At 55.8% G+C, this 21,391-nt stretch overlaps 1 protein-coding gene across 1 annotated transcript; it reads right to left on the bottom strand.

Moving 5' to 3' along the window:
• Window positions 1–597: 597 nt before the first annotated feature.
• On the bottom strand, window positions 598–15,461 carry LOC145340713 (caspase-2-like; the record flags this gene model as incomplete). Its single annotated transcript, XM_080185173.1, has 3 exons — window positions 15,382–15,461; window positions 14,496–14,646; window positions 598–768 (listed from the first exon to the last, which is right to left on the bottom strand). Coding segments are annotated over exons 2-3 (321 nt in total), but the record flags the coding sequence as incomplete, so codon positions are not given.
• Between the last annotated feature and the right edge of the window lie 5,930 nt (window positions 15,462–21,391).

The following is a 21,391-nucleotide window of genomic DNA, read 5'->3' as shown; positions in this document are numbered from 1 at the left end:
CCCCGCCCCTCCCCTCATTCCCCCCTCCCCCTCCTGCTCCCCCTCCCCCCCCCAGCACGCCCCCTCACGTTCTGTTCCCCAGTTCCCTTTCCCAGGCTGTTTATCGACAACCCATTCCCACCCTCCTCTCTCCTCCACCCCCCCCGACCTTACCTCGCCTCCCCCAATCCCTTCCTCCCTCCCCTCCTCCCTCTTACCTCGCCTCCCCCAATCCCTTCCTCCCTCCCCTCCTCCCTCTTACCTCGCCTCCCCCAATCCCTTCCTCCCTCCCCTCCTCCCTCTTACCTCGCCTCCCCCAATCCCCTCCTCCCTCTTACCTCGCCTCCCCCAATCCCTTCCTCCCTCCCCTCCTCCCTCTTACCTCACCTCCCCCAATCCCCTCCTCCCTCTTACCTCGCCTCCCCCAATCCCCTCCTCCCTCTTACCTCGCCTCCCCCAATCCCCTCCTCCCTCCCCTCCTCCCTCTTACCTCACCTCCCCCAATCCCCTCCTCCCTCTTACCTCGCCTCCCCCAATCCCCTCCTCCCTCTTACCTCACCTCCCCCAATCCCCTCCTCCCTCTTACCTCGCCTCCCCCAATCCCCTCCTCCCTCTTACCTCGCCTCCCCCAATCCCCTCCTCCACAGACAGGTTGTGGTCCAGTAGCCGGGCCAGGTGGGTCTGTTTGGTGGCCAGGAGGGCGTTGCGGAACTCACCAAACGCCCGGGGTCCCCGCTTCGGCAGCAAGCGCAGTAATTCCACATTCCTTAGGAAACTCCCCGACTTGGACTGGACAGAGAGAGAGACACAGAGTCGGGGGGGACAGAGAGTCGGGGGGGGACAGAGAGAGAGAGAGAGAGACAGAGTCAGGGGGGACAGAGAGAGAGAGAGAGAGAGAGAGAGAGACACAGAGTCAGGGGGGACAGAGAGAGAGAGAGACAGAGTCAGGGGGGACAGAGAGAGAGAGAGACACAGAGTCGGGGGGGACAGAGAGTCGGGGGGGGACAGAGAGAGAGAGAGAGAGACAGAGTCAGGGGGGACAGAGAGAGAGAGAGAGAGAGAGAGAGAGAGACACAGAGTCAGGGGGGACAGAGAGAGAGAGAGACACAGAGTCGGGGGGGACAGAGAGAGACAGAGTCAGGGGGGACAGAGAGAGAGAGAGAGAGAGAGAGAGACAGGGGGGACAGAGAGAGAGAGAGAGACAGAGTCAGAGTCGGGGGGGCAGAGAGAGAGAGAGACACAGTCAGGGGGGGACAGAGAGAGAGAGGCAGAGTCAGGGGGGCAGAGAGAGAGACACAGAGTCAGGGGGGGACACAGAGAGAGAGACACAGAGTCAGGGGGGACAGAGAGAGAGAGAGAGACACAGAGTCAGGGGGGACAGAGAGAGAGACACAGAGTCAGGGGGACAGAGAGAGAGAGACAGAGTCGGGGGGACAGAGAGAGAGAGAGAGAGAGACAGAGTCAGGGGGGGACAGAGAGAGAGAGAGAGAGAGAGAGACACACAGAGTCAGGGGGACAGAGAGTCGGGGGGGGACAGAGAGAGAGAGAGAGAGACAGAGTCAGGGGGGACAGAGAGAGAGAGAGACACAGAGTCAGGGGGAACAGAGAGAGAGAGAGAGAGAGACAGAGTCGGGGGGGACAGAGAGAGAGAGAGAGACAGAGTCAGGGGGGGACAGAGAGAGAGAGAGAGAGAGACAGAGTCAGGGGGGGACAGAGAGAGAGAGAGAGAGAGAGAGACAGAGTCGGGGGGGCAGAGAGAGAGAGAGACACAGTCAGGGGGGCAGAGAGAGAGAGACAGAGTCAAGGGGGCAGAGAGAGAGAGACAGAGTCAGGGGGGGACAGAGAGAGAGAGAGAGAGAGAGAGAGACAGAGTCGGGGGGACAGAGAGAGAGAGACAGAGTCAGGGGGGCAGAGAGAGAGAGACAGAGTCAGGGGGGCAGAGAGAGAGAGACAGAGTCAGGGGGGCAGAGAGAGAGAGACAGAGTCAGGGGGGCAGAGAGAGAGAGACAGAGTCAGGGGGGCAGAGAGAGAGAGACAGAGTCAGGGGGGCAGAGAGAGAGAGACAGAGTCAGGGGGGCAGAGAGAGAGAGACAGAGTCAGGGGGGCAGAGAGAGAGACACAGAGTCAGGGGGGCAGAGAGAGAGACACAGAGTCAGGGGGGCAGAGAGAGAGACACAGAGTCAGGGGGGGACACAGAGAGAGAGACACAGAGTCAGGGGGGACAGAGAGTCGGGGGGGGACAGAGAGAGAGAGAGAGAGACAGAGTCAGGGGGGACAGAGAGAGAGAGAGACACAGAGTCAGGGGGGACAGAGAGAGAGAGAGAGAGAGAGAGAGAGAGAGAGAGAGACAGAGTCGGGGGGGGACAGAGAGAGAGAGAGACAGAGTCAGGGGGGGACAGAGAGAGAGAGAGAGAGAGACAGAGTCAGGGGGGGACAGAGAGAGAGAGAGAGAGAGAGAGACAGAGTCGGGGGGGCAGAGAGAGAGAGAGACACAGTCAGGGGGGCAGAGAGAGAGAGACAGAGTCAGGGGGGCAGAGAGAGAGAGACAGAGTCGGGGGGGACAGAGAGAGAGAGAGAGAGAGAGAGAGAGAGACAGAGTCGGGGGGACAGAGAGAGAGAGACAGAGTCAGGGGGGCAGAGAGAGAGAGACAGAGTCAGGGGGCAGAGAGAGAGAGACAGAGTCAGGGGGGCAGAGAGAGAGAGACAGAGTCGGGGGGGCAGAGAGAGAGACACAGAGTCAGGGGGGCAGAGAGAGAGACACAGAGTCAGGGGGGGACACAGAGAGAGAGACACAGAGTCAGGGGGGACAGAGAGAGAGAGAGAGAGACACAGAGTCAGGGGGGACAGAGAGAGAGACACAGAGTCGGGGGGACAGAGAGAGAGAGAGAGAGAGAGACAGAGTCAGGGGGGGACAGAGACAGAGAGAGAGAGAGAGAGAGAGAGAGACACAGAGTCAGGGGGGACAGAGAGTCGGGGGGGGACAGAGAGAGAGAGAGAGACACAGAGTCAGGGGGGACAGAGAGAGAGAGAGACACAGAGTCAGGGGGGACAGAGAGAGAGAGAGACACAGAGTCAGGGGGGACAGAGAGAGAGAGAGAGAGAGAGAGAGAGACAGAGTCGGGGGGGACAGAGAGAGAGAGAGAGAGAGACAGAGTCAGGGGGGGACAGAGAGAGAGAGAGACAGAGTCAGGGGGGGACAGAGAGAGAGAGAGAGAGACAGAGTCAGGGGGGGGACAGAGAGAGAGAGAGACAGAGTCGGGGGGACAAAGAGAGAGAGAGACAGAGTCAGGGGGGCAGAGAGAGAGAGAGAGACACAGAGTCAGGGGGGCAGAGAGAGAGAGACAGAGTCGGGGGGCAGAGAGAGAGAGACACAGAGTCAGGGGGACAGAGAGAGAGAGAGAGAGAGAGAGACGGGGGGGACAGAGAGAGAGAGAGACAGAGTCAGGGGGGACAGAGAGAGAGAGAGAGAGAGAGAGAGACAGAGTCAGGGGGGCAGAGAGAGAGAGAGTCAGGGGGGACAGAGAGAGAGAGAGAGAGAGAGAGAGAGAGAGAGAGAGACAGAGTCAGGGGGGCAGAGAGAGAGAGAGAGACAGAGTCAGGGGGGGACACAGAGTCAGGGGGGACAGAGAGAGAGAGAGAGAGACACAGAGTCAGGGGGGGACAGAGAGAGAGAGAGAGAGAGAGAGAGAGACACAGAGTCAGGGGGGACAGAGAGTCGGGGGGGGACAGAGAGAGAGAGAGAGACACACAGAGTCAGGGGGGACAGAGAGAGAGACACAGAGTCGGGGGGACAGAGAGAGAGAGAGAGACACAGAGTCAGGGGGGACAGAGAGTCGGGGGGGGACAGAGAGAGAGAGAGAGAGAGAGAGAGAGAGAGAGAGTCAGGGGGGGACAGAGAGAGAGAGAGAGAGAGAGACACAGAGTCAGGGGGGACAGAGAGTCGGGGGGGGACAGAGAGAGAGAGACACAGAGTCAGGGGGGGACAGAGAGAGAGAGAGACAGAGTCAGGGGGGGGACAGAGAGAGAGAGAGAGAGACAGAGTCAGGGGGGCAGAGAGAGAGAGACAGAGTCGGGGGGACAAAGAGAGAGAGACAGAGTCAGGGGGGCAGAGAGAGAGAGAGTCAGGGGGGACAGAGAGAGAGAGAGAGAGACAGAGACAGAGTCAGGGGGGCAGAGAGAGAGAGAGACAGAGTCGGGGGGGACAGAGAGAGAGAGACAGAGTCAGGGGGGCAGAGAGAGAGAGAGTCAGGGGGGGACAGAGAGAGAGAGAGAGAGAGAGACAGAGACAGAGTCAGGGGGGCAGAGAGAGAGAGAGAGAGAGAGTCGGGGGGGACAGAGAGAGAGAGAGAGAGACAGAGTCAGGGGGGCAGAGAGAGAGAGAGAGAGAGCGAGAGACAGAGTCAGGGGGGACAGAGAGAGAGAGAGAGAGAGAGAGAGACAGAGTCAGGGGGGCAGAGAGAGAGAGAGCGAGAGACAGAGTCAGGGGGGACAGAGAGAGAGAGAGAGAGAGAGAGAGAGAGAGACAGAGTCAGGGGGGCAGAGAGAGAGAGACACAGAGTCAGGGGGACAGAGAGAGAGAGAGAGAGCGAGAGACAGAGTCAGGGGGGCAGAGAGAGAGAGAGAGAGAGAGACAGAGTCGGGGGGGACAGAGAGAGAGAGAGAGAGCGAGAGACAGAGTCAGGGGGGCAGAGAGAGAGAGAGAGAGAGACAGAGTCGGGGGGGCAGAGAGAGAGAGACAGAGTCAGGGGGGGACAGAGAGAGAGAGAGAGAGAGAGAGACAGAGTCAGGGGGGACAGAGAGAGAGAGAGAGAGAGAGTCGGGGGGCAGAGAGAGAGAGACACAGAGTCAGGGGGACAGAGAGAGGGGGGGGGGGGGGGGGGGGGGGGGGTCGAGGAGCGGGGTACAGAGAGAGAGAGAGAGAGAGAGAGACAGAGTCAGGGGGGACAGAGAGAGAGAGAGAGAGAGAGTCGGGGGGCAGAGAGAGAGAGACACAGAGTCAGGGGGACAGAGAGAGAGAGAGAGAGAGAGACAGAGTCAGGGGGGCAAAGAGAGAGAGAGAGAGAGAGCAGAGTCAGGGGGGCAGAGAGAGAGAGAGAGAGAGAGAGGAGAGGGAGACGAGAGAGAGAGAGAGAGAGACAGAGTCAGGGGGGGACAGAGAGAGAGAGAGAGAGAGAGACAGAGTCAGGGGGGACAGAGAGAGAGAGAGAGAGAGAGAGTCGGGGGGCAGAGAGAGAGAGACACAGAGTCAGGGGGACAGAGAGAGAGAGAAGAGAGAGAGACAGAGTCAGGGGGGCAGAGAGAGAGAGAGAGAGAGAGAGAGAGTCGGGGGGACAGAGAGAGAGAGAGAGAGAGAGAGTGTCGGGGGGCAGAGAGAGAGAGAGAGAGGAGAGAGAGTCAGGGGGACAGAGAGAGAGAGAGAGAGAGTCGGGGGACAGAGAGAGAGAGAGAGAGAGAGAGAGAGAGAGAGAGTCGGGGGACAGAGAGAGAGGAGAGAGAGAGAGAGTCGGGGAGACAGAGAGAGAGAGAGAGAGTCGGGGGGACAGAGAGAGAGAAGAGAGTCAGGGGACAGAGAGAGAGACACAGAGTCAGGGGGACAGAGAGAGAGACACAGAGTCAGGGGGGACAGAGAGAGAGAGACACAGAGTCAGGGGGGAGAGAGAGAGAGAGAGACACAGAGTCAGGGGGACAGAGAGAGAGAGAGACACAGAGTCAGGGGGGACAGAGAGAGAGAGAGACACAGAGTCAGGGGGACAGAGAGAGAGAGACACAGAGTCAGGGGGACAGAGAGAGAGAAGAGAGAGAGAGAGAGAGAGACAGAGTCAGGGGGCAGAGAGAGAGAGAGAGACAGAGTCGGGGGGGACAGAGAGAGAGAGAGAGAGAGAGAGACAGAGTCGGGGGGGACAGAGAGAGAGAGAGAGAGAGAGAGACAGAGTCAGGGGGGACAGAGAGAGAGAGAGAGAGAGACAGAGTCAGGGGGCAGAGAGAGAGAGAGAGAGACAGAGTCAGGGGGGCAGAGAGAGAGAGAGACAGAGTCGGGGGGACAAAGAGAGAGAGACAGAGTCAGGGGGGCAGAGAGAGAGAGTGTCAGGGGGGACAGAGAGAGAGAGAGAGAGAGAGAGACAGAGTCAGGGGGGCAGAGAGAGAGAGAGAGACAGAGTCGGGGGGGACAGAGAGAGAGAGAGAGAGAGACAGAGTCAGGGGGGACAAGAGAGAGAGAGAGAGAGAGACAGAGTCGGGGGGACAGAGAGAGAGAGACAGAGTCAGGGGGGCAGAGAGAGAGAGACAGAGTCAGGGGGGACAGAGAGAGAGAGAGAGAGAGACACAGAGTCAGGGGAGACAGAGAGAGAGAGAGAGAGACACAGAGTCAGGGAGACAGAGAGAGACACACAGAGTCAGGGGGAGAGAGAGAGAGACACAGAGTCAGGGGGACAGAGAGAGACACACAGAGTCAGGGGGAGAGAGAGAGAGACACAGAGTCAGGGGGACAGAGAGAGAGTGACACAGAGTCAGGGGGGACAGAGAGAGAGAGAGACACAGAGTCAGGGGGGACAGAGAGAGAGAGAGAGACACAGAGTCAGGGGGGACAGAGAGAGAGAGAGAGAGAGAGTCAGGGGGGACAGAGACAGAGAGAGAGAGACACACAGAGTCAGGGGGGACAGAGAGAGAGAGAGAGAGAGAGACAGAGTCAGAGTCAGGGGGGACAGAGAGAGAGAGAGAGAGAGAGTCAGGGGGGACAGAGACAGAGAGAGAGAGACACACAGAGTCGGGGGGGACAGACAGAGAGAGACAGAGTCGGGGGGACAGAGAGAGAGAGAGACAGAGTCAGGTTACAAACCAGGCTGGAGTATTCAAGGTGTTCCGTGACGCTCGCGCTACCTGTAATGTTTTACTGTGAATCTGGCTGTGACGAGGGAGAGGGGTTTCACTCCAGGTGCGACTCAGCCGAACCGCGAGCAGCTTTTACTAGAAAGGAAATTTAATTAAGAACATTCGGGTAAATGGTAGGACTCTGAAGAGTGCAGGTTGACAGAGGGATCTGGGAATGCAGGTTACAGGATTCCCTAAAAGTGGTGTCACAGGTGGATAGGGTGGGAAAGAGTGCTTTTGGTACATTGGCCTTTATAAATTGGAGTATCGAGTATAAATGTTGGAGTGTTATGGTGAGGTTGTATAAGGCATTGGAGAGGCTGAATTTAGAGCATTGTGGACAGTTTTGGTCACCTCGTTACAGGGAAGGATGTAAATAAGGTTGAAAGAGTGCAGAGGAAGGATGTTGCCGGGACTTGAGAAGCTGAGTTACAGAGAGAGAGATTGAATAGGTTAGGACTTTATTCCCTGGAGAATGAGGGGAGATTTGATAGAGGTGCATAAGATGAGATTGGTAAAGATAGAGTGAATGAACATAATAAGAAATAGGAGCAGGAGTAGGCCATCTAGCCCTTTGAGCCTGCCCCGCCATTCAATAAGATCATGGCTGATCTGTCGTGGCTCAGTTCCACTTTCCCGCCCTCTCCCCATAACCCTTAATCCCCTCTCTTATCAAAAACCCATCAACCCGCGTCTTAAAAATGTTTAGCGAGGCAGCCTCCACCACTTCAACGGGCAGAGAATTCCAGAGATTCACCACCCTTTGAGTGAAGAAGTTCCTCCTCAACTCCGTTCTAAACCGTCCCCCCTTTATCTTGAGGCTGTGCCCTCTAGTCCTACTGTCCTTTCTGAGCGGGAAGTGTCTCTCCACCTCTATCCTATCCATCCCATTCATCATCTCTATACATCTCAATGAGATCTCCCCTCATTCTTCTAAACTCTAACGAGTACAAGCCTAGTTTATTCAGCCTCTCCTCATAGTTCAACCCCCTCAACTCTGGTAACAGCCTAGTGAACCTCCTCTGCACTCCCTCCAAGGCCAAATATCCTTGCGTAAGTACGGCGACCAAAACTGCACACAGTACTCCAGCTGCGGCCTCACCAGTGCCCTGTACAGCTGCAGCAAGACCTCCCTACTTTTATATTCAATCCCCCTCGCTATGAAGGCCAGCATCCCATTCGCCTTCCTGACCACCTGCTGCACCAATGCAAGCTGGGTTTTTCCACTGGGGCTAGGGGAGAAAAAAAACAGAGGGCATGGGTTAAGGAGAAAAGTTTAACGGGAATATTAGGGGGGGGGGGGGGGCTTCTTCACACAGAGGCGGTGGGAGTGTGGAATGAGCTGCCGGATAAATGCGGGGTCACTTTTAACATTTGAGAAAAACTCGGACGGGTTGATGGATGAGAGGGGTGTGGAGGGATATGGTCCAGGTGCAGGGTCAGTGGGACTAGGCAGAAAAATGGTTCGGTACAGACAAGATGGGCCGATAGGCCTGTTTCTGAGCTGTAAATTCTCTAAGGATGTTTTTGTGGCTGGAAACCTGTGGTCCAGAGCTGTTCCACAGGGATCGCGTCGCTTGCTGTGGGAAGTGTGACCAGGAACTTGGCAGGCGAACACGGAAATGGATGGTACGGTACATAGTGAGGAGGAATGTCTCCCATTACAGCGCAATACAGACAGGGCCTGTCCGGATCCCCCCCCACGCCGACACTGTAGTTAAGAAGCCCCACCAACGCCTCTACTTTCTCAGAAGACTGAGGAAATTTGGCATGTCCGCTACGGGACTCTCCCCCACTTTTACAGATGCCCCCATAGAAAGCATTCTCTCTGGGTTGGATCACAGCTCGGTCTGGGATCCTGCTGTGCCCAAGACCACAAGGAACTACAAAAGGGGTGGTGAATGTAGCCCCCCAATCCCATCACACAAACCAGCCTCCCATCCATTGACTCCGTCTACACTTCCCGCTGCCTCGGGGGGGGGAAAAGCAGCCGGGATAATTAAGGACCCCCCCCCACACACACACCCCGGACATTCTCTCTTCCACCTTCTTCCGTCGGGGAAAAAGATACAAAAGTCTGAGGTCCGTACCGACCGACTCAAGAACAGCTTCTTCCCTGCTGCTGTCAGACTTTTGAATGGACCCACCTCGCATTGAGCTGATCTTTCTCTACACCCTCGCTGTGACTGTAACACTACATTCTGCACCCTCTCCTTTCCTTCTCTATGAACGGTATGCTTTGTCTGTATAGCTCGCAAGAAATAATACTTTTCACTGTATCCCAGTGACAATAATAAATCAAATATTAAGCTGATCTTTCTCTGCACCCTCGCTGTGACTGTAACACCACATTCTGCACCCTCTCCTTTCCTTCTCTATGAATGGTATGCTTTGTCTGTATAACGCGCGAGAAACAATATTCACTGTATCCCAATAAATGTGATAAATCAAGTATTAAGCTGATCTTTCTCTACACCCTCGCTGTGACTGTAACACTACATTCTGCACCCTCTCCTTTCCTTCTCTATGAATGGTATGCTTTGTCTGTACAGCGCGCCAGAAACAATACTTTTCACCGTGTGTTAATACACGTGACAATAATAAATCGAATCAAATGGGCAGAACACTGGCAAATGGAATTTAACCCTGAAAAGTGTGGGGTGATGCAGTGGGAGGACTAACATGGTGAGGGAATACATAATAATTAAGGTGCTAGGACAGAGGACCGGGGGTGGGGGGGGGGGGGGGGGGGGGGGGGGGGGGGAGAAGCGGGGGGGGGTGAATGTCCATCCATCCCTAAAGACAGCAGGACAGGTAAACCAGGGGGTTTAAGGAGGCAAAGGGAATACTTGCCTTTACCAGCTGAGGTACAGAATATAAGAGCAGGAGAGGTTAGGATGGGAGCTGTCTATTTACCATTTATATAGATGATCTGGAGGAGGAAACCGAGTGCAGGGTGTCGAAATTTGCTGATGACACCAAGATTGGTGGAACGGCAAATTGTGCAGAGGGTGTGGAGAGTCTACAGAAGGATCTAGATAGGCTGGGTGAATGGGCCAGGAACTGGCAAATGGAATTTAAGGACTATTACTTACGTGGTGAAAAACTGCAGCAGGCGACGGTGCAGAGGGACCTCGGGGTCCTTGTGCATGAGTCGCAAAAACCCAGCTTGCAGGTGCAGCAGGTGGTCAGGAAGGCGAATGGGATGCTGGCCTTCATAGCGAGGGGGATTGAATATAAAAGTAGGGAGGTCTTGCTGCAGCTGTATAGGGCATTGGTGAGGCCGCAGCTGGAGTACTGTGTGCAGTTTTGAGCGCCGTACTTACGCAAGGATATTTTGGCCTTGGAGGGAGTGCAGAGGAGGTTTACTAGGCTGATGCCGGAGTTGAGGGGGTTGAGCTATGAGGAGAGGCTGAATAAACTAGGCTTGTACTCGTTAGAGTTTAGAAGAATGAGGGGAGATCTCATTGAGACGTATAAGATGATGAATGGGATGGATAGGATAGAGGTGGAGAGACTCTTCCCGCTCAGAAAGGACAGTAGGACTAGGGGGCACAGCCTCAAGATAAAGGGGGGGGGCAGTTTAGATTGGAGTTGAGGAGGAACTTCTTCACTCAAAGGGTGGTGAATCTCTGGAATTCTCTGCCCGTTGAAGTGGTGGAGGCTGCCTCGCTAAATATATTTAAGACGCGGGTTGATGGGTTTCTGATAAGAGAGGGGATTAAGGGTTATGGGGAGAGGGCGGGAATGTGGAACTGAGCCACGACAGATCAGCCATGATCTTATTGAATGGCGGGGCAGGCTCGAAGGGCTAGATGGCCTACTCCTGCTCCTATTTCTTATGTTCTTATTAAAACACTGGTTATGTCTGTGTGCAGTTCTGGTCGCCACTCTATAGAAAGGATGTGATCGCACTGAGACAGGGTGCAGGGGACACACACCAGGAAGTCTGCCCGGGCTGGAGCATTTCAGAAGCTGAGGTGACTTTGCTTTGAACAGAGAAGGCTGAGGGAGATAAGAACATAAGAAATAGGAGCAGGAGTAGGCCATCTAGCCCTTCGAGCCTGCCCCGCCATTCAATAAGATCATGGCTGATCTGAAGTGGATCAGTTCCACTTTCCCGCTTTCTCCCCTTCATTCCCCTGTCTATCAGAAACCTATCTACCCGTGACTTCAATATATTCAGCGAGGCAGCCCCCACCACTTCAACGGGCAGAGAATTCCAGAGATTCACCACCCTTTGAGCGAAGAAGTTCCTCCTCCACTCCGATCTAAACCGCTCCCCCCCCCTTATCTTGAGGCTGTGCCCTCTAGTCCTGCTGTCCTTTCTGAGTGGGAAGAATCTCTCTACCTCTACCCTATCCATCCCCTTCATTATCTTATACGTCTCTATAAGATCCCCCCCTCATCCTTCTAAACTCCAACGAGTACAGACCCTGTCTGTTTAGTCTCTCTTCATAGTCTAACCCCCTCATCTCCGGTATCAGCCTAGTGAACCTCCTCTGCACTCCCTCCAAGGCCAAAATATCCTTGCGCAAGTGCGGCGACCAAAACTGCACACAGTACTCCAGCTGCGGCCTCACCAGTGCCCTGTACAGTTGCAGCAAGACCTCCCTGCTTTTATATTCTATCCCCCCTCGCTATAAAGGCCAATGGAGGTGTGCCAAATCGAGAGGGACGGAGATAGCATGGAACCTCTTCCCTTAGTAGAGGGGTCGTAACCGAGGAAAGCTGTGGGGGCGGGGGGGGGGGGGGGATTGGAATAGACTTAAGGTGAGGGGCGGGAGATTTGAGGCAATAGTGGGGAAGGCTTGCGCTCCCCTCGACAATCTCGTCTAGTACACTTACAAGACTGACATCTGGGGTGGCACAGTGGTGAACACTGCTGCCTCATGGGGACCTGGGCTCGATTCCCGGCTTGGGTCACCGTGTGGAGTTTGCACGCTCTCCCCGTGTCTGTGTGGGTTTCCTCCGGGTGACCAGCGGTGTTCCGCAGGGCTCTGTACTGGGACCTCTGCTGTTTGTGATATACATATATATATATATATAAACGATCTGGAAGGTGGTGTAACTAGTCTGATCAGTAAGTTTGCGGGTGACACAAAGATTGCTGGACTTGCGGATAGTGGTGAATGTTGTCGGAAAATACGGCAGGATACAGATAGGCTGGAAAATTGGGCGAAGAAATGGCATTTAATCCAGATAAATGCAAAGTGATGCATTTTGGTAGATCGAACTCAGGGGGAACTATACAATAAATGGCAGAACCATCAGGAGTATAGAGACACAGAGGGACCTGGGGGTGCAAGTCCACAGATCCTTAAAGGTGGCAGCACAGGTGGAGGTGGCGGTGAAGAAGGCACATGGCATGCTTGCCTTTATAGGACGGGGTATAGAGTATAAAAGCTGGAGTCTGATGTTACAGCTGTATAGAACGTTGGTTAGGCCACATTTGGGATACTGCCTCCAGTTCTGGTCGCCCACACTACCAGAAGGACGTGGAGGCTTTGGAGAGAGTACACAGGAGGTTTACCAGGATGTTGCCCTGGTCTTAGCGATGAGGAGAGATTGGGTAAACTGGGGTTGTTCTCCCTGGAAAGACGGAGAATGAGGGGAGACCTGATAGAGGTGGATAAGATTATGAAGGGTATAGATCGGGTGAACAGAGGGAAGCTTTCTCCCAGGTCGGAGGTGATGAACACGAGGGGGTCACGGGCTCGCGGTGAGGGGGGTGGGGTATAACTCCGATATCAGAGGGATGTATTTTACACAGAGCCTGGAATGCGCTGCCAAGCAGGGTGGTGGAGGCGGACACGCTGGGATCGTTTAAGAATGACCTGGATAGTCACACGAACAGACTGGGAATGGAGGGATACAAACGGATGTTCGAGTCGGACCAACGAGCGGGGCAGGCTCGGAGGGCCCGTTTCCTGTGCTGTTCTCCGTTACGGTGGACAGCGCTGCTACCTCTTAGGGACCCGGGCTCGATTCCCGGCTGGGGCCACCGTCTGTGCGGGGTCTGCACGTCCTCCCCGTGTCTGTGCGGGTTTCCTCCGGGTGCTCCGGTTTTCTCCCGCAGGCCTGCGGGTTAGGGTGCACTGGCCAGAACAGGCGCCGGAGAGTGGTGGCGAGGGGAATTTCACAGTGGTATATATGGATTTTAGTAAGGCGTTTGATAAGGTTCACCATGGAAGGCTTCTGCAGAAAATGCAGATGTATGGGATTGGCGGTAATCTAGGAAATTGGATCAGGAATTGGCTAGCGGATAGGAGACAGAGGGTGCTGGTTGATGGTAAATATTCGTCATGGAGTTCAGTTACGAGTGGTGTGCCTCAGAGATCTGTTTTGGGGCCACTGCTGTTTGTAATTTTTATTAATGATCTGGATGAGGGTATAGTTGGGTGGATTAGTAAATTTGCTGATGACACCAAAGTCGGAGGTGTGGTAGATTGTGAGGAAGGGTGTCATAGTTTGCAGGGAGACTTAAACAGGTTGCAGAGCTGGGCCGAGAGGTGGCGGATGGAGTTTAATGCGGAGAAGTGTGAGGTAATTCATTTCGGTAGGAATAACAGATGTGTCGAGTATAGGGCTAACGGGAGGACTCTGAATAGTGTGGATGAGCAGAGGGATCTAGGTGTACGTGTACATAGATCCCTGAAAGTTGGGAATCAAGTAGATAAGGTAGTTAAGAAGGCGTACGGTGTCTTGGCGTTTATTGGTAGGGGGACTGAATTTAGGAGCCGCAGCGTCATGTTGCAACTGTACACAACTCTGGTGCGGCCGCACTTGGAGTACTGTGTGCAGTTCTGGTCCCCACATTACAGGAAGGATGTGGAGGCTTTGGAGAGGGTGCAGAGGAGGTTTACCAGGATGTTGCCTGGTATGGAGGGGAGGTCCTATGAGGAGAGACTGAGGGATTTGGGGTTGTTTTCGCTGGAAAGAAGGCGGCTAAGAGGGGATCTTATTGAAACATATAAGATGATTCGAGGTTTAGATAGGGTGGATGGTGATAGCCTTTTTCCTCGGATGGAGAAAGCTAGCACGAGGGGGCATGGCTTTAAACTAAGGGGGGGTAGTTATAGGACGGATGTCAGGGGTAGGTTCTTTACCCAGAGGGTGGTGAGGGATTGGAATGCCCTGCCTGCTGCGGTTGTAAATGTGCCTAGTTTGGGGGCGTTTAAGAGATCCGTGGATAGGTTTATGGATGAAAAGGGATTGGTTCAGGTTAGTGGGTCATTGTTTTTTAACTGGTCGGCACAACATCGTGGGCCGAAGGGCCTGTTCTGCGCTGTAATGTTCTATGTAGCTTCACTGCGGCGTTAACGCAAGCCTCACCCGTGAAGAATTCACGTTTTAACTACCCGGCAACTGCCCCGGAATGTCCTCCACACGGCAAAAACAAAACCGTGCAGGACAAATCCGACCCGGACGATTACTCCACTATCGTTCCACTCTTGGTCGGGAAGGACCGATTCCCGAGCCATTCCCGCTGGGTTTCGGGATTGGGAGATATTGACAAACGGTCGAACGCCCGCTGAGAACACGTCAGTGGGTCCAGTCCACGCCCCGCTCCCCGGGGCCACCTGGGTGGCTGGGAGCCCCCCGAGCCGGGAAGGTGTGACGGCCGTCCCTCGCGGAAGGGGGCTTACCTCGATCTCCTGCAGCATCTCTTCCGTCAGGATTTCGGCGGCCAGGAGGTGTTGCAGTAGCTCTGGAGAGATCAGCTGCTTCGCCAGCTCAACGTGGTGGGACCTCAGCGCGTCCTGGTGGTCCTTCCTCATTCCGTACGCCTCCCTCATCCTGAGGTGGAACAGAGAAAGAGAGCGAGGGGGTGAATATGGAGACAAAGCACCCCCTCCCTATCTCTGTAACCCCCTACACCCCCTCCCTATCTCTGTAACCTCCTCCAGCCCCCCTACACCCCCTCCCTATCTCTGTAACCCCCTCCAGCCCCCCTACACCCCCTCCCTATCTCTGTAACCCCCTCCAGCCCCTACACCCCCTCCCTATCTCTGTAACCTCCTCCAGCCCCCTACACCCCCTCCCTATCTCCGTAACCCCCTCCAGCCCCCTACACCCCCTCCCTATCTCTGTAACCCCCTCCAGCCCCCCTACACCCCCTCCCTATCTCTGTAACCTCCTCCAGCCCCCCTACACCCCCTCCCTATCTCTGTAACCCCCTCCAGCCCCCCTACACCCCCTCCCTATCTCTGTAACCTCCTCCAGCCCCCTACACCCCCTCCCTATCTCTGTAACCCCCTCCAGCCCCCTACACCCCCTCCCTATCTCTGTAACCTCCCCCAGCCCCCTACACCCCCTCCCTATCTCTGTAACCTCCTCCAGCCCCCTACACCCCCTCCCTATCTCTGTAACCTCCTCCAACCCCCTACACCCCCTCCCTATCTCTGTAACCCCCTCCAGCCCCCCTACACCCCCTCCCTATCGCTCCAAACCCCTCCCCCTCCTCCCTATCTGTCTCCCCTCATCCCATGGATGGGATATTTTGGCCTCAGGACCCTCCGCGGGGTCTCCCACCTGCCGTTCCAGGGAGTGCGGTGACGCCTCCCGCAGTGGATCAGCGCCTCCAGCCTCCAGCTTCCCGCTCAAAGCCGCGCGGCGCCCGCCGGGATAGCCCCGGAGGACCGGCTGGGAGGACCGAGGCCCGGGGGGGGGGGAAAGGCAGTAGAGCGCGGCGCCCGCCGGGATAGCATTGGGAGGACCCGCTGGGAGGACCTGGGCCCGGCGCACGCTGGGATAGCACAGGAGGACCAACACCGCGGGAGGAGGACCTGGAGGCCGGAACCGATCTGGGCATGCCGGGATAGCTAGCCGCGACGTGGGAGGACCTGGGCTCGGAGCACAGTGGGATAGCCGAGGACCTCCCGCTGGGAGGACCTAGTCGGTGTGTGGGTGGGGAAGAAACTGAGGAATGCCGGGATGTCAGCTCGGAGGTGGGAGGACCAGCTGGGCACGTCGGGATGGCTGCTCGGAGTTGGGAGGACTCCTGCCGCCCGCCCATTGCCATCACAAAGGGGGGCATTCACAACCGCCATCTTGGGAACCCAATGCGCAATGCATTGTAGGAACGCTGATGGTCCTCCAAACTCCCAAATGACAACCTTTGGTCAGTGAATGTGGGTGTCAGGAGAGGATTACCAGACCAGGAATCAGGGGGGATACAAGGTGATGATGGGTTCAAATCCAGCAGGTAATGGATTAGCTTAGATTTTATCCAGGTTTGAAACCATCCTGATCCCACTGAGAGATGGCTAGATACAGAGTAAAGCTCCCTCTACACTGTCCCCCCATCAAACACTCCCAGGACAGGTACAGCACAGGGTTAGATACAGAGTAAAGCTCCCTCTACACTGTCCCCCCATCAAACACTCCCAGGACAGGTACAGCACGGGGTTAGATACAGAGTAAAGCTCCCTCTACACTGTCCCCCCATCAAACACTCCCAGGACAGGTACAGCACGGGGTTAGATACAGAGTAAAGCTCCCTCTACACTGTCCCCCCATCAAACACTCCCAGGACAGGGACAGCACGGGGTTAGATACAGAGTAAAGCTCCCTCTACACTGTCCCCCCCATCAAACACTCCCAGGACAGGTACAGCACGGGGTTAGATACAGGGTAAAGCTCCCTCTACACTGTCCCCATCAAACACTCCCAGGACAGGTACAGCACGGGGTTAGATACAGAGTAAAGCTCCCTCTACACTGTCCCCCCATCAAACACTCCCAGGACAGGGACAGCACGGAGTTAGATACAGAGTAAAGCTCCCTCTACACTGTCCCCCCATCAAACACTCCCAGGACAGGGACAGCACGGGGTTAGATACAGAGTAAAGCTCCCTCTACACTGTCCCCATCAAACACTCCCAGGACAGGTACAGCACGGGGTTAGATACAGAGTAAAGCTCCCTCTACACTGTCCCCACCATCAAACACTCCCAGGACAGGTACAGCACGGGGTTAGATACAGAGTAAAGCTCCCTCTACACTGTCCCCCCCATCAAACACTCCCAGGACAGGTACAGCACGGGGTTAGATACAGAGTAAAGCTCCCTCTACACTGTCCCCCCCATCAAACACTCCCAGGACAGGTACAGCACGGGGTTAGATACAGAGTAAAGCTCCCTCTACACTGTCCCCCCCATCAAACACTCCCGGGACAGGTACAGCACGGGGTTAGATACAGAGTAAAGCTCCCTCTACACTGTCCCCCCATCAAACACTCCCAGGACAGGTACAGCACGGGGTTAGATACAGAGTAAAGCTCCCTCTACACTGTCCCCCCATCAAACACTCCCAGGACAGGTACAGCACGGGGTTAGATACAGAGTAAAGCTCCCTCTACACTGTCCCCCCATCAAACACTCCCAGGACAGGTACAGCACGGGGTTAGATACAGAGTAAAGCTCCCTCTACACTGTCCCCCCATCAAACACTCCCAGGACAGGGACAGCACGGGGTTAGATACAGAGTAAAGCTCCCTCTACACTGTCCCCCCATCAAACACTCCCAGGACAGGTACAGCACGGGGTTAGATACAGGGTAAAGCTCCCTCTACACTGTCCACATCAAACACTCCCAGGACAGGTACAGCACGGGGTTAGATACAGAGTAAAGCTTCCTCTACACTGTCCCCCCATCAAACACTCCCAGGACAGGTACAGCACGGGGTTAGATACAGAGTAAAGCTCCCTCTACACTGTCCCCCCATCAAACACTCCCAGGACAGGTACAGCACGGGGTTAGATACAGAGTAAAGCTCCCTCTACACTGTCCCCCCATCAAACACTCCCAGGACAGGTACAGCACGGGGTTAGACACAGAGTAAAGCTCCCTCTACACTGTCCCCCCCATCAAACACTCCCAGGACAGGTACAGCACGGGGTTAGACACAGAGTAAAGCTCCCTCTACACTGTCCCCCCCATCAAACACTCCCAGGACAGGGACAGCATGGGGTTAGATACTGAGTAAATCCCCCTCTACACTGTCCCCCCCATCAAACACTCCCAGGACCGGTACAGCACGGGGTTAGATACAGAGTAAAGCTCCCTCTACACTGTCCCCCCCATCAAACACTCCCAGGACCGGTACAGCACGGGGTTAGATACAGAGTAAAGCTCCCTCTACACTGTCCCCCCATCAAACACTCCCAGGACAGGTACAGCACGGGGTTAGATACAGAGTAAAGCTCCCTCTACACTGTCCCCCCATCAAACACTCCCAGGACAGGGACAGCACGGGGTTAGATACAGAGTAAAGCTCCCTCTACACTGTCCCCCCATCAAACACTCCCAGGACAGGTACAGCACGGGGTTAGATACAGAGTAAAGCTCCCTCTACACTGTCCCCCCATCAAACACTCCCAGGACAGGGACAGCACGGGGTTAGATACAGAGTAAAGCTCCCTCTACACTGTCCCCCCATCAAACACTCCCAGGACAGGTATAGCATGGGGTTAGATACAGAGTAAAGCTCCCTCTACACTGTCCCCCCATCAAACACTCCCAGGACAGGTACAGCACGGGGTTAGATACAGAGTAAAGCTCCCTCTACACTGTCCCCCATCAAACACTCCCAGGACAGGTACAGCACGGGGTTAGATACAGAGTAAAGCTCCCTCTACACTGTCTCCCCATCAAACACTCCCAGGACAGATATAGCATGGGGTGAGATACAGGGCGTGACCTGACTCTCTCAGACTGGAAGGGGAAGTGTTTTATTGCGGTTGCATTTCAGCTTCTCTTCCTCTTTCAGTCACTTAAAATCATTTCCTCCTCATCACTGTTTTGTGACGCCTGGGTTAAAGGAGCGGAGGGTTGGAGGTGAATCCAAAGATGTGTAGGTTAGGGGGATTGGCCATGCTAAATTGTCCCTTAGTGTCCAAAGATGTGTAGGTTAGGGTGGATTGGCCGTGCTAAATTGTCCCTTAGTGTCCAAAGATGTGTAGGTTAGGGTGGATTGGCCGTGCTAAATTGTCCCTTAGTGTCCAAAGATGTGTAGGTTAGGGGGGATTGGCCATGCTAAATTGTCCCTTAGTGTCCAAAGATGTGTAGGTTAGGGTGGATTGGCCATGCTAAATTGTCCCTTAGTGTCCAAAGATGTGTAGGTTAGGGGGATTGGCCATGCTAAATTGTCCCTTAGTGTCCAAAGATGTGTAGGTTAGGGTGGATTGGCCATGCTAAATTGCCCCTTAGTGTCCAAAGATGTGTAGGTTAGGGTGGATTGGCCGTGCTAAATTGCCCCTTAGTGTCAGGGGGACTAGCTGGGGTAAATGTGTGGGGGTATGGGGATAGGGCTTGGGTGGGATTGTGATCGGTGCAGACTCAATGGGCTGAATGGCCTCTTTCTGCACTGTAGTGACCTGTGATTCGATGAATCAGCCCCGGGTTCCTGCTCCCGATCCCTGTCCACTGACCCCCTGGGTTAGGGACAGGGGGGTGAATCAGCCCCGGGTTCCTGTGTATGACGCTGTGAGGTTTGCACATGTGTCACAGTTTTTCGCGGACTCCCTCAGCTTTCCCAACTTTCCCCTCTGACCACATTCCCATTCCCACTGACCCTTGGGTCTGCCATGCCAATCCTCCCGTCCACTCAGACCACACGAGGCGTCCTCTATTTCTTGACTTCCTTCCGCAGGAAGCCTGCGTCTTTTTCTCATTTCAACCGGTTAACCCCAATCCCCGAATCAGCCAGTCTCCCTCTACACCCCCTCCCTATCTCTGTAACCCCCTCCAGCCCCCCTACACCCCCTCCCTATCTCTGTAACCCCCTCCAGCCCCCCTACACCCCCTCCCTATCTCTGTAACCCCCTCCAGCCCCCCTACACCCCCTCCCTATCTCTGTAACCCCCTCCATCCCCCTACACCCCCTCCCTATCTCTGTAATCTCCTCCAGCCCCCCTACACCCCCTCCCTATCTCTGTAACCTCCTCCAGCCCCCTACACCCCCTCCCTATCTCTGTAACCTCCTCCAGCCCCCCTACACCCCCTCCCTATCTCTGTAACCTCCTCCAGCCCCCTACACCCCCTCCCTATCTCTGTAACCTCCTCCAGCCCCCCTACACCCCCTCCCTATCTCTGTAACCCCCTCCAGCCCCCCTACACCCCCTCCCTATCTCTGTAACCTCCTCCAGCCCCCTACACCCCCTCCCTATCTCTGTAACCTCCTCCAGTCCCTACACCCCCTCCCTATCTCTGTAACCTCCTCCAGCCCCCTACACCCCCTCCCTATCTCTGTAACCTCCTCCCAGCCCCCTACACCCCCTCCCTATCTCTGTAACCCCCTCCAGCCCCCTACACCCCCTCCCTATCTCTGTAACCTCCTCCAGCCCCCTACACCCCCTCCCTATCTCTGTAACCTCCTCCAGCCCCCTACACCCCCTCCCTATCTCTGTAACCTCCTCCAGCCCCCTACACCCCCTCCCTATCTCTGTAACCCCCTCCAGCCCCCTACACCCCCTCCCTATCTCTGTAACCTCCTCCAGCCCCCTACACCCCCTCCCTATCTCTGTAACCCCCTCCAGCCCCCTACACCCCCTCCCTATCTCTGTATCCTCCTCCAGCCCCCTACACCCCCTCCCTATCTCTGTAACCTCCTCCAGCCCCCTCCCTATCTCTGTAACCTCCCTCCAGCCCCCTACACCCCCTCCCTATCTCTGTAACCCCCTCCAGCCCCCCCCTACACCCCCTCCCTATCTCTGTAACCCCCTCCAGCCCCCCCTACACCCCCTCCCTATCTCTGTAACCCCCTCCAGCCCCCCTACACCCCCTCCCTATCTCTGTAACCCCCTCCCTATCTCTGTAACCCCCTCCCTATCTCTGTAACCCCCTCCAGCCCCCCCTACACCCCCTCCCTTTCTCTGTAACCTCCTCCAGGCCCCTACACCCCCTCCCTATCTCTGTAACCTCCTCCAGCCCCCTCCAACCCCCTCCCTATCTCTGCATTCTCCAATTCTGGCCTCTCGAGCACCCCCGATACCCATCGCTCCATCTGGGGGGGGCTCTCAGGCGCTGGGATTACTTCCCAAACCCCTTCACCCCTCCGTATGTGTGTGTGTGTGTCTGTGTGTGTGTGTGTGTGTGTGTGTCTCTCCCTCCCTCCCTCTCTCTCTCTGTCCCTCTCTGTATCTCCCTCCCCGGTGAATGTGGCCCTCACTCCTTCGACAGTCAGATAGACAGAAGGTGGTGGTCCCCTCAGCGAGGTCCCCCCCCACCCACGCCCCCCCACCACACCCCCCCGCCCCCCCGCCACCTCCCCCGCCACACCCCCACCACACCACCCCCACCCCAGGGAGATCACTCACCCTCACTCCCAGTCCGTCCACCCAAACAGGTGACCCTCTTAAAGGGACGGTGACCTCAGACGCCAAGGGCAACGCTCAGGCAAGGTCCTTTGCGGCGAAGACCTGAGGGGAAAGGGGCACAGAACGATCCCAGAAGCGAGGGCACAGCAAGATCCCAGAGGGAAGCACAGGAGGATGCCAGGAAGGGAAAGGCGCAGAAAGGTCCCAGAGGTAGGGCAGAGGAGA

Source organism: Carcharhinus amblyrhynchos, unplaced genomic scaffold (assembly GCF_965287045.1).
Source record: "Carcharhinus amblyrhynchos unplaced genomic scaffold, sCarAmb.v2.hapA chromosome_1323, whole genome shotgun sequence".
In the NCBI taxonomy this organism is placed as follows: Eukaryota; Metazoa; Chordata; class Chondrichthyes; order Carcharhiniformes; family Carcharhinidae; genus Carcharhinus; species Carcharhinus amblyrhynchos.
Note: the sequence above shows the minus strand (reverse complement) of the source record. Positions and strands in the feature narration are given on the sequence as shown.